The 16,265-nt window shown below is 40.7% G+C and overlaps 1 protein-coding gene across 2 annotated transcripts in view; it reads right to left on the reverse strand.

The window, feature by feature from the left end:
- The window catches only part of LOC138774574 (heterogeneous nuclear ribonucleoprotein L-like), a 48,062-nt gene that overhangs the window by 11,405 nt on the left and 20,392 nt on the right, over positions 1-16,265 (reverse strand). Inside the window, exons 5-12 of one of the 2 annotated variants that reach the window (XM_069955588.1) lie at positions 15,545-15,639; positions 15,396-15,468; positions 9,910-9,981; positions 8,469-8,686; positions 6,157-6,278; positions 4,239-4,440; positions 2,176-2,233; positions 470-568 (exon numbers count right to left, since the gene is read on the reverse strand). In XM_069955588.1, the coding sequence (XP_069811689.1) occupies positions 470-568; positions 2,176-2,233; positions 4,239-4,440; positions 6,157-6,278; positions 8,469-8,686; positions 9,910-9,981; positions 15,396-15,468; positions 15,545-15,639 (939 nt within the window). Of the gene's footprint in view, positions 1-469; positions 569-2,175; positions 2,234-4,238; positions 4,441-6,156; positions 6,279-8,468; positions 8,687-9,909; positions 9,988-15,395; positions 15,469-15,544; positions 15,640-16,265 lie in introns of both variants that reach the window. The other variant, XM_069955587.1, reaches the window with a different exon arrangement.

Consider the following 16,265-nt stretch of genomic DNA (forward strand, 5'->3'; position numbering starts at 1 on the left):
AGGCCAGGCCAGGCTGTTCTAAACCACCACTGACAGATGATGTCGGTGGTCATAGGTTCAGCCGTCATTAAAAAATCATGAAAAACCCCTTTGTTCAGAAAGAAATAATCCGCAGCTAGAGTGTTCTTCCTCTCCCCATAGACAACACAGGACCGTTCGGTGGTGTGGTTGGGAGATTATTCGCCATCAGTTATTGAAAGTGTATGACCACCTTAGCTCTTGTGTCATGACATAATTTGGTAGCAGGCAGCACTGGACTAAGACTGATGAACTGTTAATTGTCCAAATACTTTACTGCCTGTAAAAATTGGTTGCACTATGTAATAAATGACTATCATTGTGAAATTTGAAAGTAGTATTTTTGTATAACCCTCTAACACTCTACATTTCTATCATATATTGAGAACTTGCACATGTCCATCACCACCTGTATACTGTAAGCGACAGGTATAAAAGCAGCAGCACTTACTAGGTACTCTTATTTGGTAGTGATTTAATACTGTGAGGGCTTCAACTGCTTCTGTCTTCGTTTCCCATTCAAGCAGACCGGACAAAGTTTTTGATGATGCTGTAGAATACATTATGAATAAAAACTTTAAAATATGGAATAAAAATCAGTTATCCCCAGATTGTGAAGCTCAATTTAATATGAAAATCCTTCTAATCTGTAGGCGCAATAGAAGGATCATACAATCCCCTAATGAATACCTACATTAACAATAAGGTAACACACACAGTATAAATGTAACCAGCTTTAATGTAACCAGTGTAGGGTTCAGCCCACCAAAACATCCAAAGCCCATTGAGATTAGTTCTATGCGTTTAGGGATATAATAAAACTTTTGACTTTTGGTGTACATTACATGTCCTAGGGATGTGTCAAATTTTTATCAGTCGCGGCTTAGAAGAGTGAGCAGGGAGAGAAGCCAGCAGGCACCCAGTGCCTACTCTTTGTCTATGAGACCAGTATGGTCTTAAAGACTAAAGGCCCTATTACACGAAGCAATAATCTGCTATATTCGGCCCTATTATACAAAGCAATTATCATTGACCGTTCCAGACGATAATTGTTCCGTGTAACGATCGTTGCCTTTTAACAGGCTGAAACACTAACGATCAGCCAGTTAACAATCTGCTGCCGTCACTCCGTTCAATAGGAGCAGCATCAGCAAACAACCACTGTCGGGGCAGCGAGCGGGGAACGAGAAGCAAGTGAGCGCCCACCTGACAGGTCAGCGCTTACTTGTTCCCTCTCGTCGCCCTGTGTAATAGGGGCTTTGAGTCCTTCCTGGTCACAGAGTCAGATTTTAGAGAGGCTGCATACCTCTTGCCTGATACCAGCATTTTTCTATGCCCTGTATTGTGCAATTGTTTAACATAACATATTCTGAATTATAAAAACCAATCACTGACTGTAGTGTCGTCCCGCCTCAGTCAGTGATTGGATGAAAGGCTTGTCACTGCCGAGACAAGTTCATCTAAAAAAAAGAGGGAGAAGATAGAGTGTTGGACCAGAAGACACTGAACATTATCTTCTGATATGCCTTAGATAGATGTGAGCACATGTTTTCACTTTCACAGAAAATTCCTGAGCTATAATATCCACTATAATGATCACTTGATTACTGGAGTTTCAGCTCCTGAGGAACACATCTGCCTCTACTGTGGGAAAAACCTTTGCTTAAAATGTGGTGTCACAGTTCTGGAAAGGGAAATCCATAAATAAACCCCTGATATAACTGACTCTATGACATATCCGTAGATCATTTTCTCAGGATTTTGTCTAAATCATCATGTAGACCTAGCCTTAAAGCGAATGTACCATCAGGTACATTCGCTCTAACATGACCAATAATAGATTGGCGCCGGCGCAGGGAAGCCGGTGCCGCGGTCCATTCTTCGGACCGCAGCCTGGTTCCTGTGTACGGTGCCGTTCTATCCACGGGTACCGAGCCGCCCCCAGTGGGAGGAATCCCCCGCCCCTCTATGATGCCACTCCGTCAGAATCAATGGAGCCGCGTCATAGAGGCTCCGGTGCTGATCTATCCATGGGTCATGTTAAAGGGAATGTACCTGAGATAAACCAACAGCTATTGATCTTCAGACTACATAGATTATAAAACATTCACTATTTTATGTTTTTGTAAAACATTAGGGCTATTAGATTATACTAACGTTTGGCATCAAAGACTTTGTACTTGATGAATTTTGGAACCTGATGATCTTCGCAGAGCTGCAATAAAAAAAAAAAAAGGACTATAAGTCTATAAAATGTTGCAATACAGGGTAAGTTATTAAAGAAACCAAAAATAATCCCCTTGTTAGCAATAATACTACAAAAAGTTATATCATTAATCAAAAAACTTTGATTCCCAAAATATCCCATAAAATCAACACATACACAACAGACATTTAAAAATAAGGTGGAGGGGCAACATTACACAAAGATCACAGTAATACCAATTCATGTAGCAATGAGGGCTATACTCATATCATGATAAATAAATAACCAATGCTGTAATGCAAAATTCATCACAAATATACAATCAAAGGCTGAAATGCCTACACAATGGTGGTCAATGGACCACATACATACAGCACAATAGCGCCCACATGCTACAGACAACCCCCTCCACCTCACCCACCAACGCGTTTTGCCAAATCTTCTCTCTCAAGGAGTGGATAACTTTTTTTTTTTTTTTTTTAAAGAAAACACACTAAAACTATTGCTTTTTGGGTCCTGCTCACATGCTAAATGCTACCCTGATGTGTGGATGGCCACAGAAAACTAGAAAAGCACATGGCAGGGATCATTTTATTTTGATCCATTACTATGAATAAAACTTACCTTTTCCCCGTCCCACCCAAACTCCTTCCTTTGGCACGTCTCTCCCCCTAGCTCATCCCACCTTCTCCTGCTTGGTCCTATCAGATTCACGATGCACGTTTGGAATACCTGTGCTGCTAAATTTGGCCTCTTCTCTCGCTCCTCCCCGCTTGTCTCCTTCCTACTATTTCCAGCCTTTTCTCCAGGTTTACAATCTCAAACTGTTCGAACATGGGGTTCTTTACGACTTTTTCAGTTTGCAGACGTTGTTGACCCTCTCACTCGCACCATACTGCCCTTTGAAAAGCTAGTGGACAGGTTCCATCTCCCGGCGTCTGAACATTTCACCTACCTTAAACTGAGACATTTTATGCACTCCCACCTAGGATCCCTTACAGTATCTAAACCCACAGCCTTTGAACAACTGGCTAGATCTGGCACGTCTACCAAAGGTTTGATATCTGATATCTACCGTATTCTAATGTCCCCGGTGGGAGATGAACAGGTTAGACATACTTATATGGATAGGTGGGAAAATATCCTCCGGAGACAATTACCTCCGGAAGTCTGGAGTGTGATTTGGAGCAGGGCAGCAACCTCATCTATTTGTACAACGTATAAAGAAGTGCATTACAAAGTACTTATGTTCTGGTACCACACACCGGAACTACTCCATAAAATTCACAGTAGTATCTCCCCACAGTGTTGGAGATGCCTGGGAGCTGTCGGTACTCAGTTTCATATTTTTTGGGACTGCCCCCTAGTTCAGGGATTCTGGGGAGAGGTTTGTGCTCTCTCTACTACGGTTCTGCAGGTGGAAGTACCTAAAGACCCAGCGGTGTGTCTTCTCAATCTTTTCCCTAAGAGACTGGGTAAGAAATCTGCCAAATTGTTATTGACGATCCTCACCGCGGCGAAAACCCTGATTGCCAGGAACTGGAAACGCACCTCCCCTCCCTCTATGGATTGCCTACAATCTAAAATCAAGGAATTGAGATCCTTAGAGAAGTTGACTGCAATGCTCAATAATAACATCTCAAAATTTGAATCTATATGGGCTCCGTGGGACTCCTACTGTGGTCTAGACCCTACTTGACGTAATCCTAGGCTTACCCCCCATCCTCCCCCTCCACACCCATTAGTTTTTTCTGTTGTGTCCGATGTCTTCCCTCCCTGTTCTTGTGTTCATTGTTTCATGTTCTGTGTCTCATAATAATCAGTTGGGATGAGGTCCCGTTTTTCTCTTCACCTTATACATTGTTATTCGATGGTTATTACGTTATTTTATGACAAGATACCACTGTTATCCTGGGATACTCTGTTTCTGGCATCTTCTTGTTTCTGTGTAATACTTTTGGTGTATAAATGTAAAATCTCAATAAAAATACAGTTAAAAAAAAAAAAAACTTACCTTTTGAAAGATACTTTCTTCCATGCATAATGGAACATTATAGTAGTGCAGAACACAAGATGGCGGCTGAATTATGTTTTTAGAAGCTTGGCCGACACTAGTAAACCTATTATTCTTGCTCATTGCAAAATCTTTATAGCTACTTGTACCGTCTTCAAGTTCAAATATCTGACTTGGAACAACAGAGTGCTGTTTTGACACGCTGAAAAAAGAAAAGACATCAGGCAACAGCTTCAAATTGGGCTCATCACTAAGAAAAATCACTAATAATGGCTAACTTTAAATATTTAGGCAAGTGATAAATGCTTCTACTCTAATTCTACCCTCAAATTTTTTGGCTTCTTTTTAATATTTCTATTTATTTCAATAATAAGTAATGCATATCTCACAGAAAAACTAATGATCAGGCATGCTGATCTCCAATGCTCAATTGCTCAATCTTAGATATTAGGTATAGGCTAGGAAAGAATGAACGATCATGCTAGTCTCTGTTAGCTGGGAACACATGTAATCTCTAGAGATGAGCGAATATGATTCGATCGAGTAGGTATTCGATTGAATATTGCGGTATTCGAAACAAATTGAGTAGTGAGTCGAATACGCGGGAAACATTCGAAAGCCCTCCCATCGCAGTTGGCGCTTTTTTAATCCAATGACCATGCAGGGAGGCAGTGAGGAACCCTGGGAGTACGCACACAGCGAATCTTAAATACTTGGCTCCCGCCTCTGGACCATAGATGAGCTCTCAACCTAGCCAGGGAAACATCTTGCAGCAGGGAGAGATAGGTTTTAGTAGTGTTTTGGTTAGGGAGGCTTACTACAGAACCCAAAAGTCCTTTTCAGGGCTAATATCCAGCGGAAAAGTCATCTCTGCATCAAAAGCCCTTCTCAGCGCTAAGAAATAGATGATATAACAGCAGCATCAGCAGGTGTATTCATTCCAGTACCCTGTGTGTACAAGTGACTTCTAGTGTCCCTGTTTAACACCACTAAGGGCACGTTATACATATTGTTCCAGTAGCCCACTAAGGGCACCTGATATATACTGTTTCAGTAGCCCAGTAAAAGGCACAAGATACATATTGTTCCAGTAGCCCAGAAAAAGGCACGTCACACATGGCGCAAATAACATTACGCTCTGCAGACGCAAATTGCAATTATGTATGTAACACTGTGCAAGAAATACGAACGGAATGTGTGAACATTGCCATAAATGTTCGTAAAGCGTTTGCAAATATTTTTCCTCCACAACGGCAAAGACTGGCATTATACTGCGATTTTGGGGTGTTGGGCATGCTCCCCCTAATGTCCCAGTGTCATTCTGGGGTGTTTGCATCGTTTAGGGAGGTTTCATGGGGGATTTGGTGACCTCCAAGTGGTCGAATTTTGTTTTCCAAGTGCCGTGAATTTTTTTCCCATAGACTATAATGGGATCGAATACTTGTTCGAATAGTCGAATATCGGTGCCTATTCGATTCGAATTCTCGAAAGTCGAATATTTCACTACTGGCTCATCTCTAGTAATCACATGACCCCGTTTCTTGAGACTGTGGGGGCCTTCTCAGACATTTTTATGGTGACACTGAAGGAGGACACCTGCTATATAGCAATGTCTTTTTCTGAACAAACCCTGTTAGTAAGTTCTAATTCAGACATGTCCCTTAAATGTAAAGGGTGTCTTTTTGGTACATTTAGGTTCTTTAAAACCTACAGACAAATACAACACTAACAATGGAAATTTTGGTTACACTGAATTACACACAATCCATCAGTATCCTCAGATTACCTTTTCTTTATAAATAATAAGATTGGTCCATTTTAACTACTAAAACTGGTGTATGATTGCCTGCAGGGGGAACATATTGGTAGAATCAGGGGGTAAATAGTACATTAATGTTAAATAACCATTCTAACGTACCACACATTGAGTCTCTTTCCAAAAATCTTCACATTATTGAGATGAGTAACTGCTCTTTCCACAGCATACTCATCACCCATCTCCACGAGGGCCGTGCCTGGAATAGTCTTCATGAACTTTACCTGAATCAAATGAAACCAAATAAAATCAAATTAACAATGTAAGGCCTTATTCACATGTTCGCATACGTTCTCAGTATTTGTGGATCCCCAAATTACTATCTAATCCACTATTTCCAACCTGGCATAGGAGACTCAAAGGTAGGGAGGGAGTAATCAAAGAGTTAAGAGAGGGAGAGAAAGGAGAAAATGGTGGAGATGGAAGGCCCCCCAAACCCCCAAGGCTAAAGGATACAAGGAATCCTTAAGAACAAAAAAGAAGGCAGGAAGAGGCTTGAAGAACGTTTTTAGCCCTAAGACTGCCCAACCTGGACTACCTTCGAAAAATGGGATCATCCAACCCCAGGGGAATGTGTGGACTGAGCAAGATGGGGAATTGCAGAGAGGGGTGAGGGGCTAAGAACCCAGAAGAGAGGTGCTTATTAAAGGTTTTCAGAGTGGGCATAATGGTCGGATGTGACCACACATGGCAGGATGCAGGAGGCGCATCCAGGTGGCCTTAAAGTGACACCGTCACCCCCTTGTGCATTCTGACATCTCTACATAGGTGTAAAGGGTAAATTTAGCGGTTTTCATACCTTATTTCATATCATACGTCATGGTGTTTGTTCAAGTAAAAAGTGTCCTTTTAGCAACTGCAGATTGCATTAAGTGGGTGTGGCCTCGCGGCATTAACGCCACTTAGCCCCGCCCACCGTTGGTCCCACCCCCTCGCCGGCCTTTGGAACAGGCTGGCTGAAAGGTGTAGACCCCACCCCCTTTACGTCTGCCAACCAATGGGCATCAAGGGGGCGGGGTCAACGATGTCGTTGTGGGCGGGACTAAGTGGTGCTAAAGCCATGAGGCCACACCCACTTAATACGATCTGCAGTTGATAAAAGGACACTTTTTACTTGAACAAGCACCATGACGTATGATATGAAATAAGGTATGAAAAACGCTAAATTTACCCTTAACACCTGTGTAGAGATGTCAGAATGCACAAAGGGGGTGACAGTGTCACTTTAAGGAGAGGGATAATAGAGAAGGCAGATTCCAATTCAGCCCAAAGTTTAGGTGCTTGTCTGTGCCAGTACAACACTGGAGATTTGCAAGACCAACTGCTTGTGTTTTAGCGCGGTAAAGTATGGATTTGGCTAAGCGAGTCCAATTACATTTTGTGAGAAGGGTGGAAAGTTGGTGGAAGGACAGGGGTATGCAAATCGTTAAGAAAGGTATCGGCAGAAAATGGACTGTGGGAGGGGACAGGGAAATGTTAATTGCCTCAGATTTTCGTAAATATATTTTGTAATTGAATAAAGTCTTGTATTTGGTTAGCTCAGAAAGTAGGTTGGTGAGGGAGATGGACTGGTTGTTATAGAGACCTCTCCCCTCCTGTGTGTACGTAGCTGTATAACTCTGCTGAGACCCCCTAATAATGACAATAGACTAAATTCACAACCTTGAGTTGCTGCTCAATGAGTTACTTTTTTTTTGTTGTTTTTTTTTTTAACTTTTTCAAAACAATATCCCCAGTTTGACACGGGCAAGTGGGTTGATTTAGGCCAATATCGCCCAGCCCTAACAGCAACTCATTTCTCTCAACACAGTTGCTCTTTATAAACATATCCAGCCCTAACAGGCTGTGCATGAGCAGTATTGTAACGAGACTTTGTCATCAGGTTTATGCTGTCCTGTCTAACGGTAGCATAAACTAGTGTCAGAGAAGCTGAGCAGAAAGATGTATCCATTACATTGTGCAGCTGATTCAGAGGTATCCTCCTGAATAACATGGACAATAAGTACTCCTCTCCATTATAATCCTCATTATTCATGAGAAGCAGAAAACTCCGCCCACCAGCTGCTGATTGACAGTTATCTATCCATGCTGTGTATAGTAAGTCAATGGTCAATCAGCAGCTGGTGGGCAGGGGAAGGGGTGGGCAAGAATCTTATTCTCCTGCATATTAGGAGAACGGCCGAACCAAATTTTTTAAGTAATACACCGATCTGTTCAGTATTTCTGTCACTAGTTTATGCTGTCCTCATTTAAAGGCAGCATAAACCTAGTGACAGATTCCCTTTAAGTGCAGAAAACATGTACAAGCACATATTTTAGATTTATACTCTAAATAGAAAGAAAGCAATGTGTATAATTTACTGATCACTTTGTAAAAAAGAAAAGTGGTAAGCAGTTCCTTGGACCAACCTTACCTTTTCAATGTTACCATATAAGCAGAACAAGTTGAAGACCCGAGAGCAGTTCATCTTTTCTTGGTGGAGGCCACTAACCATGGCTACTGAACCAACAGGAGGCCCACCATGGATGTATGAAGAGGAGGTCTGGGGCAAAGGGTAAGAAACCAGCTCTGGAGTGTCTCTAGATCCCATTCTGTAGCGGTTTGGCAATGGTAACAATGGACCATGATTTCCTATAGAAAAAAAAATAGATATCTCTTTTCAACCTTAACTTTTTTTTTGTTTCGATTTCCAAGCCATGTTAACAAGTATTTTGGCTATATTTTCAGCCTTACAGCAATTATGGTTGTAAAATTAACAAATTGTTAGCAGACATTTTAGTTTTGCGTAAACTAGTAAAGTCTGTGTATAACTGTGTGTGAGTATAGCCTCTGTGTAATAATGGTTAAATGAGGAATTTTCTTTTGGAAAGAACCTGCAAAAAAGCCTATATTTTATTTATGTTGCTGCCCAAGCAAAGAACATAAAAAAGCTATTCTTGCCTTTCCACGTTTCCCCGGGTTATCTTTGGTTCCCAGGCTGAACAATTCCACCTCCATTTCTGAGATGGACTCGTCTGGCAGTGACAGCCTGCTCAGCCAATCACTGACTGAGATTGGGCACGGAGCTCTTCTATCTCAGTCAGTGATTGGCTGAGTGGGCTGCCGCTGCTAGACGAGTCCATCTCAGAAGTGGATTTCTCAAGCCAAGGACTGAAGAAGGATGAAGACACTGGGGGAGTGCGGAAAGGTGAGAATACGCTGTGTTTTATGTTCTGTGCTTGTGCAGCATTATATTAACAGTTAACTCTGCGTGGAATACCCCCTTAAACCAAACAAAATATTGTGAATGCGAAAGGGTTACTATTATTTTTATTATTCTGTGCCTGATAGGGAAACAGCAGTAGGCCCGCTAAGATATCCTGGTTAGGGTTTACAAATATCTTAAAGGGGTTATCCGGCATCACTCTTGTCCCCAGTTTGGATGGGTTTTGCAACTCAGGTCCATTGAAGTGAATGTAGCTTAACTGTAAACCACACCTGAACTGGAGACAAGAGTAGTGCTTTCTCTGGAAGAAAGTGACCATGTTTTTCTAACGCAGGATAATCCCCTTTAAATAAGATAACTTCTCAAGTGACCGGAAGTGTCATTACTTGACAAAGGAAACACTAAAGCATGACCTTCAAGCATAATTTATACTGGCAGCAGAAAATATAATAAAGTTTAAGTCTATATTTATAAAGTAACCTATGAAGTGCAAAGGTATATCAGAGCATCTTCAATTGGATGTATACACTGGCCTACCTTTATTTTATTGCAGTAAATGTGCCAACTAGTCCTCTTTAGCCTCCCACCAACCCAAAGAAAGGATATCCTACCAGCAGGTTTCATCACAGCACATATTAATATAACATACCATAACCATCATATCTATAGGATGAGGGATGGTCTCCCAGAATGGCTTGTCTCTGGCGTCCCTTGCCCCGATCTAAAACTGGCAAAATAATAAAGTTAAACATAGATCCTACAAATAAAATGTATTTTCTTCAATCAATATGTACAATTAAAAAATAGCCAAAAGTACCAGAATATGAAACTAGACATATGTATATGAATTATTATGGATGCATCCCATACGTTTGTTGGGTTGGCAAGCTGATATAGGCAAACAATCTCTGAAACTCCAGCCCCATAGCCATGGTTTACTTTGCAATGTATCAGAGTAAATATTACATAGTTAATATTTGTTTGCCTTAAATAAATTCCACCGAATCCCCTGAATACAACAACTATCTTCTACCAAAGAATAGACCTTCAATCTGTATACATAGTTCATTGCCGAGCATCTCTCTGCTGGCTCTCTCCAATATCAATATTGCTGCACAAGAAAATCTCTATTATAAGTCTATATCGTGCAGGGAGGTGGAGAACTAAGTGCTCAGCTGCACCCTTCTCCCAGCTATATCCCCCCCACCAATAAAAACTTAACATGTATTTGCATAACAATTTTTTTTTTTTTTTAAACACAGGGACACTTTATAAAAATTTTTTACATTTGTTACAGTTGACAGAAATAGAAATCATGCATGTACAAAAGAAATAGAACAATATTATCCATTGTAGAAGAATAAATCACATACAGGTCATGCTAGAGAAGTTAGGGAACAATCAACTTAAGCTAGAGAACAATCCGACATTCTCGATAAGCATGATACAACAAGAACAGATCATTATGTACATATTTTCTATAGTGAACAATTTTAGGAACATATTGTTTCCTTCACGATAGACACAATACAGATTGGTGAGCAAGAAGCAAAATGCCATAAAGCATCTTGTCTGGTGCCAGATACCATGTAAAGAACAGCTGTCAGATGTCTATACATCATCTTTACTGAATGTTTGCATTTCTATAAGATAACAATTCTGGATCATTTCTATTTAGAACTCTGCATTGTGCATAGACTGACAACTGGGGTACAGCTATTTCTTAGATATGGGGTATTTGAAAGCAGTAGTCACACAGGCACTTCAACCTTTGTCTGGCCAATGCATGGGGCAGCACCTACTCCTCTCTGTTGTGCTGGTAAAACGACACTGGACTAAACAGACTGACACTGTGCAGTGCAATGACTTACACAGTACATTACTATACATGTCATGTGGATGGGTTGAAAGGAATTATCAATTCACTTGATGTGCAGAAAGGAAAGAAGCTGCAGCAACACAGCAAGAAATATATGGAGTTTTAAGCTTTCACATAATTTTGTTTATGATGACAAGCATAAAGGTAGGGGAAGTGGGTACATTCAGGAGGCAGCACTGTCTACATACAGTCATTAAACACAGATATTTACACAAGGCACAGCTTCCCAAACTTTTACTGGGTGGAAGATAATAAGAGGGAAGGCTTGATTTACCTTTGAGGCCCAGTATGGACCCTCTGGAGGCTCACAAATTGCAGGTACATAGCCCAGGTTCTCTCTCTCCTATGCATAGCACTAGCTAGCTTGCGCCTCTATGGCCACAGACAAAATTGTCCTGACAACAGACAGTGGACAGCAACCTGCAGGAAAGTGAGACACCTAGTGGCCAAGACCAAAGGGCTTTTTTTTATAGAAGAAGTTATTTTTAGGAAATGAAGCAATTTATATGTCACAGATCAAACAGGCTATCAAACAGAAGGACCATATCTAAGGTGTCTATCTTTCAGACTATACTAGTGTATTAAATATGGATTAGTAAGTCCCTACTGGACATCAATGCTTTAAAAACAGAACCTAGAATCAGCAGGAGGAGGGGGCTACCACCTGGCTAATCTCTTCATACTTTGCATAAATGCTTGTGCCCTCTCCCCCTAACACTTACAAGAAAACATTACTCTTTCTTTGAATTTCTGAGTTTATGGAATGGAAAATGTCCAATTTATTTCTTTAATTCTGGAACTAACAAGGAAATTGCGCAATGCAGAGTTCTATGAAAAGTTACTTAAGACTTGTTACTTCATAAGGAACACAAGACTGAAGCAAATATGACAAGGGATACTGACGGGTGCTATTTTAAAGCAGACTGATGGTGATTCATCCTGGGCTATTGGAGGCACCGCAGACAGGTAGCAGCTAAGTAAAGAGCAGGGTAAAGTCAGACTGAACTGATCGAAGAAACCAGGACATTTGTGTGCTGTAGTATAACACTGTTATCTAGTGCTGAGCAAACCTGTCAAAATGTTCAGCCAAGGCCAGCAGGATATTGTCATGCATTAAAACAGGCATGGACTCTCGGGACAGGGATATAATATTACCGCTTTATAAAGCTTTGGTGCGGCCTCATCTGGAGTATGCCGTCCAGTTTTGGAACCCGATTCATAAAAAGGATGTTCTAGAGCTGGAGAGGGTACAAAGACGGGCAACTAAACTAATAAGGGGAATGGAGCATCTTAGTTATGAGGAGAGATTAAAAGAATTACATTTGTTTAGTCTGGAGAACAGACGTTTAAGGGGAGATATGATTAACTTATTTAAATATATAAATGGCCCCTACAAGAAATATGGGGAAAAGATGTTCCAGGTAAAACCCCCTCAAAGGACAAGAGGGCACTGCCTCCGCCTGGAGAAAAAAAGGTTCAATCTCCGGAGGCGACAAGTCTTCTTTACCATGAGAACTGTGAATCTGTGGAACAGTCTACCACAGGATCTGGTCACAGCAAAAACAGTAGAGGGCTTCAAAACAGGGCTAGACAAGTTCTTAGACCAAAATAATATAGATGCATATGTATAGAACCTATCACCCCTCCCCCTTCCCTGTATCCATCCCCTCCTTGGTTGAACTTGATGGACATGTGTCTTTTTTCAACCGTATTAACTATGTAACTATTCGAACCGAAATGCTCATCATTTGATGGATGCCTCCCTAGAGGAATCAAACGATGAGCCTGTGGCTAGATCCATGTTTTCCAGGAGTCCCTAGGGCAGCATCCAACTTCTGCAGCCGAGGGGAACCAAGGGTGTAGTCTTCAGGTAACGTTGCTGAACCCGAACATTTTGACAGGTATGCTCCACACCACTGTTGTCTTTTTAAGGGTCCTATTACACACAGTTGTTATCAGCCGATTGCTTCATTCTGACTTCATCATTTCCCTGCGTAAATAGGGATTTGCAGCTGACAATCAATGAAAGAAATGGTCAGAGTCAAGCCTTGTAATAGGCGATTTATAAGATGGGCACTTGTTTACAGGATGCGTTATGCCATGTATAGGAGTCCTGCATACCCTGCCCACACAGGCTGACCATCTTTCCCGTGTCATGTATGTACAGATAAGGTTGATCAAACAGTCCATGTGGGAAGATTAAGTAGGACTCTCATTGTCTCTCCTAGGAGTCCTAGCAGAAGTTACTGAATAAACTAGATATAACTAGAAATCATGCTGCAGATCCCATAAACCTGTACATCAAAGAGCTTCTCTCCCTCTATCGTAAACCGCACATTTTTACATTATGACAGCTATATTTTATCATATTTGCAACATGATATCATGGCAGGAATAAAAATAACAAATCACATGCTTTAAACAGTACCTTATTCCTACTATAAGCTTCACCATTTTCAATGAGGACTCCTTTCAAGAGGTCTCAGCATAATCCATTATTAACCTGTATTACATGGTTTCACAATTAACAATCCACAGTTACACAATAAAAAAATTGACATATGCTTAACAGAATTTATGCAAAAGCAGAAAAAATATACATATATATTACTCAATCCAGTATACAACAGCTTGTTACAGTATAGAACAGATTTTCATTCAATAACTAGAAGCAGAGCAGAAATCTTGAAAACTGAAATCTGTACAAAATTTTGTATCAAAAAATTATATGAATAAGTAAATGGAAAAGGGAAGATAAGGGAGATACTCACCTGACAACATTATCCTAACAGTGTTGGCTGAGCAGTGCTTCCTGATACACATGTACAAATCACCTGATTAGCCAATCATTTGTTATATTGGTGACCTGCCTTGGCCACCGATTGGCTGAGCGGGAGCTTCCTTACCGCGTGCTGACATGTTAGCAGGAAATGCTGCTGAGCTGTGACTGGCATGGTTGGGGCAAGGCAGGTGAGTATTACAGTTTTCAACTTTATGCCAGCCTGAGCCATTACATACACACTTTGAGTGGCCAGACAACTCAAATGTATTATGTACAATGCAAGATACAGAACACTCCTTTAACTAAATGAAGTGATGTATTAAGATAATATAAGCTGTAACGAATTCTAATATGTTAACTTATTCAAAGGAACCTTAGAAACAACAGTCATTGTGACAGGGACAGATACTCATTCTATAGACTTTCAATATAAAATGTAAAAAGAAATTTGCAAGTCATGTAAACCGCAAAGGAATAGGGATCTTGAGAAACACATTTTACAAGAAAATTAAAGAACCACTAGACCTTTATACAAGATCATTATTGTCCAGGGACATGTTACACTCGACAGTTTAATATATTTCACCATACAGTGGCCAAGTCTGCCAAGGGCCTAAAATATAATTATATTTCCTTAATATATTTGTAAATGCTACCCAGTCTTAATAATGTATACTCTCACAGTATAGAGGTTTGCATCACATCTATGAAGTCTAACTAAACAATGACAGGAAAACATTCTTACTAAAAATTTGACATGATAGAAAATATAGAGGAGAAACGTACAGATCAAAATGTGGAATTTATTTAATATCCACTGAGATTCTAGATATCAAAAGGACCATGTAGCTGAGAAGCCATATACAATAAGAAGATAGGCCATTCCTCTAAAGTCCTGAAAATGAGGATTTTGCACTTACATTACTTAAGTCAATGTATATCCAGCTGACAGCTTTCATGTAGCAATGATACCATATTCAATCCATGCATGTATGGAGAGTGTTTTCCCATGTCCATCTGTAGGAGCCTGTGGTGGTGATGATGCATGCAGAATGCAGTCAAAGTGAGTTGCAAGTCTGTGGTTCTAAGAAGGAAATTTTCGGAGAGCTGATGCCGATGTGGTGCGTGAAGAAGTGTAGAGTCAGCCTGCTGGATGATCCTCCGCTAGACTTCTGACTGCCTTGTCCAGCTTGACAATAAAGTCTTGTCCGTTGAGATGCAGCGTGCAAGTTTATGGATAGAGAATACATTCCTTCCCTCAGTGTTCAGATAGAAAGTGAGAGGAGGTAAAACAGAGATGAATCTGTTCAGAGAGACGGTGCTGCAAGCATGTCAGCATGTGGGGACGTTGCTTGGGATCTGACCGATTCACCACAGAGGAAACTACTAAACCACAACTATACCAAAACCTGGACCTTAACCAGAACAGAACCATACCCCACACCTACCCAAGCCAATATTATGAAATTCCTACCTCGCCTGTTCAAGTAGGGTTTGCTGTAATCCCAACTATCATTGTCGTTTCGAATAACATTGAGACGCGTGGGCTGAAAGCAATGAAACAAGTAGTTAATGTCACTGCAGCTGCGGAGACAGTAAGGCAAAAGAGTGAAGGAGACTTACCCTGGCGTATTCTATTTTTAGTGTGCAGCACCCGGCATAAATGTCGGCTCCATTCAGTGCAGCTTTGGCCTTCTGGGCACTGTGCACAGTCTCAAATGTCCAAAGGAGTTAAGGAACACGGATGCAGGTATATGAATGAACTCACAATAAACAATAACCCAGAGTTAATGGCAAGGAATTCATTTAGCACAGAAAATTCCAAACTAATCCATCATGGTAAGTGATGGAGGTTACACAATAAACAATCTGACATATTCTTTACAGAATTTATGCAAAAGCAGAAAAAAAATCAATCAAGTAAACAATAGCTTGTTACAGTACAGAACAATTCCCATTCAATACCTAGAAGCAGAGCAGAAATCTTGGAAGCTGTAATTTGTACAAAACTTTTGAACTTTTGCTGACTTAATGGGTGACTGGCTGCACAAAATTTTGTATGCAAAGACTAAGGTTGGGGGGGGGGGGGTCAGTAAATGCAGCGAGTACACTTACTTATACTGTATACTGAACTATTTAACTATAAAAAAGCCAACCCCTTTAATGAACTACATATAAAGACAATTAAACTATAGTATAGCTGTGGCCACTAGCGCTGTACCTCACGCAGAAAGGTACAGGCTACAGTGAACATTGCTTAAATTCTACAGGTGGAACACACTATTCCCCCCGCCAAGAAAAAAAACAACAAAAACCTTACTGAGAATAAAGTAAGAAGAAGGTA

Source organism: Dendropsophus ebraccatus, chromosome 15 (genome assembly GCF_027789765.1).
Source record: "Dendropsophus ebraccatus isolate aDenEbr1 chromosome 15, aDenEbr1.pat, whole genome shotgun sequence".
Taxonomy (NCBI): domain Eukaryota; kingdom Metazoa; phylum Chordata; class Amphibia; order Anura; family Hylidae; genus Dendropsophus; species Dendropsophus ebraccatus.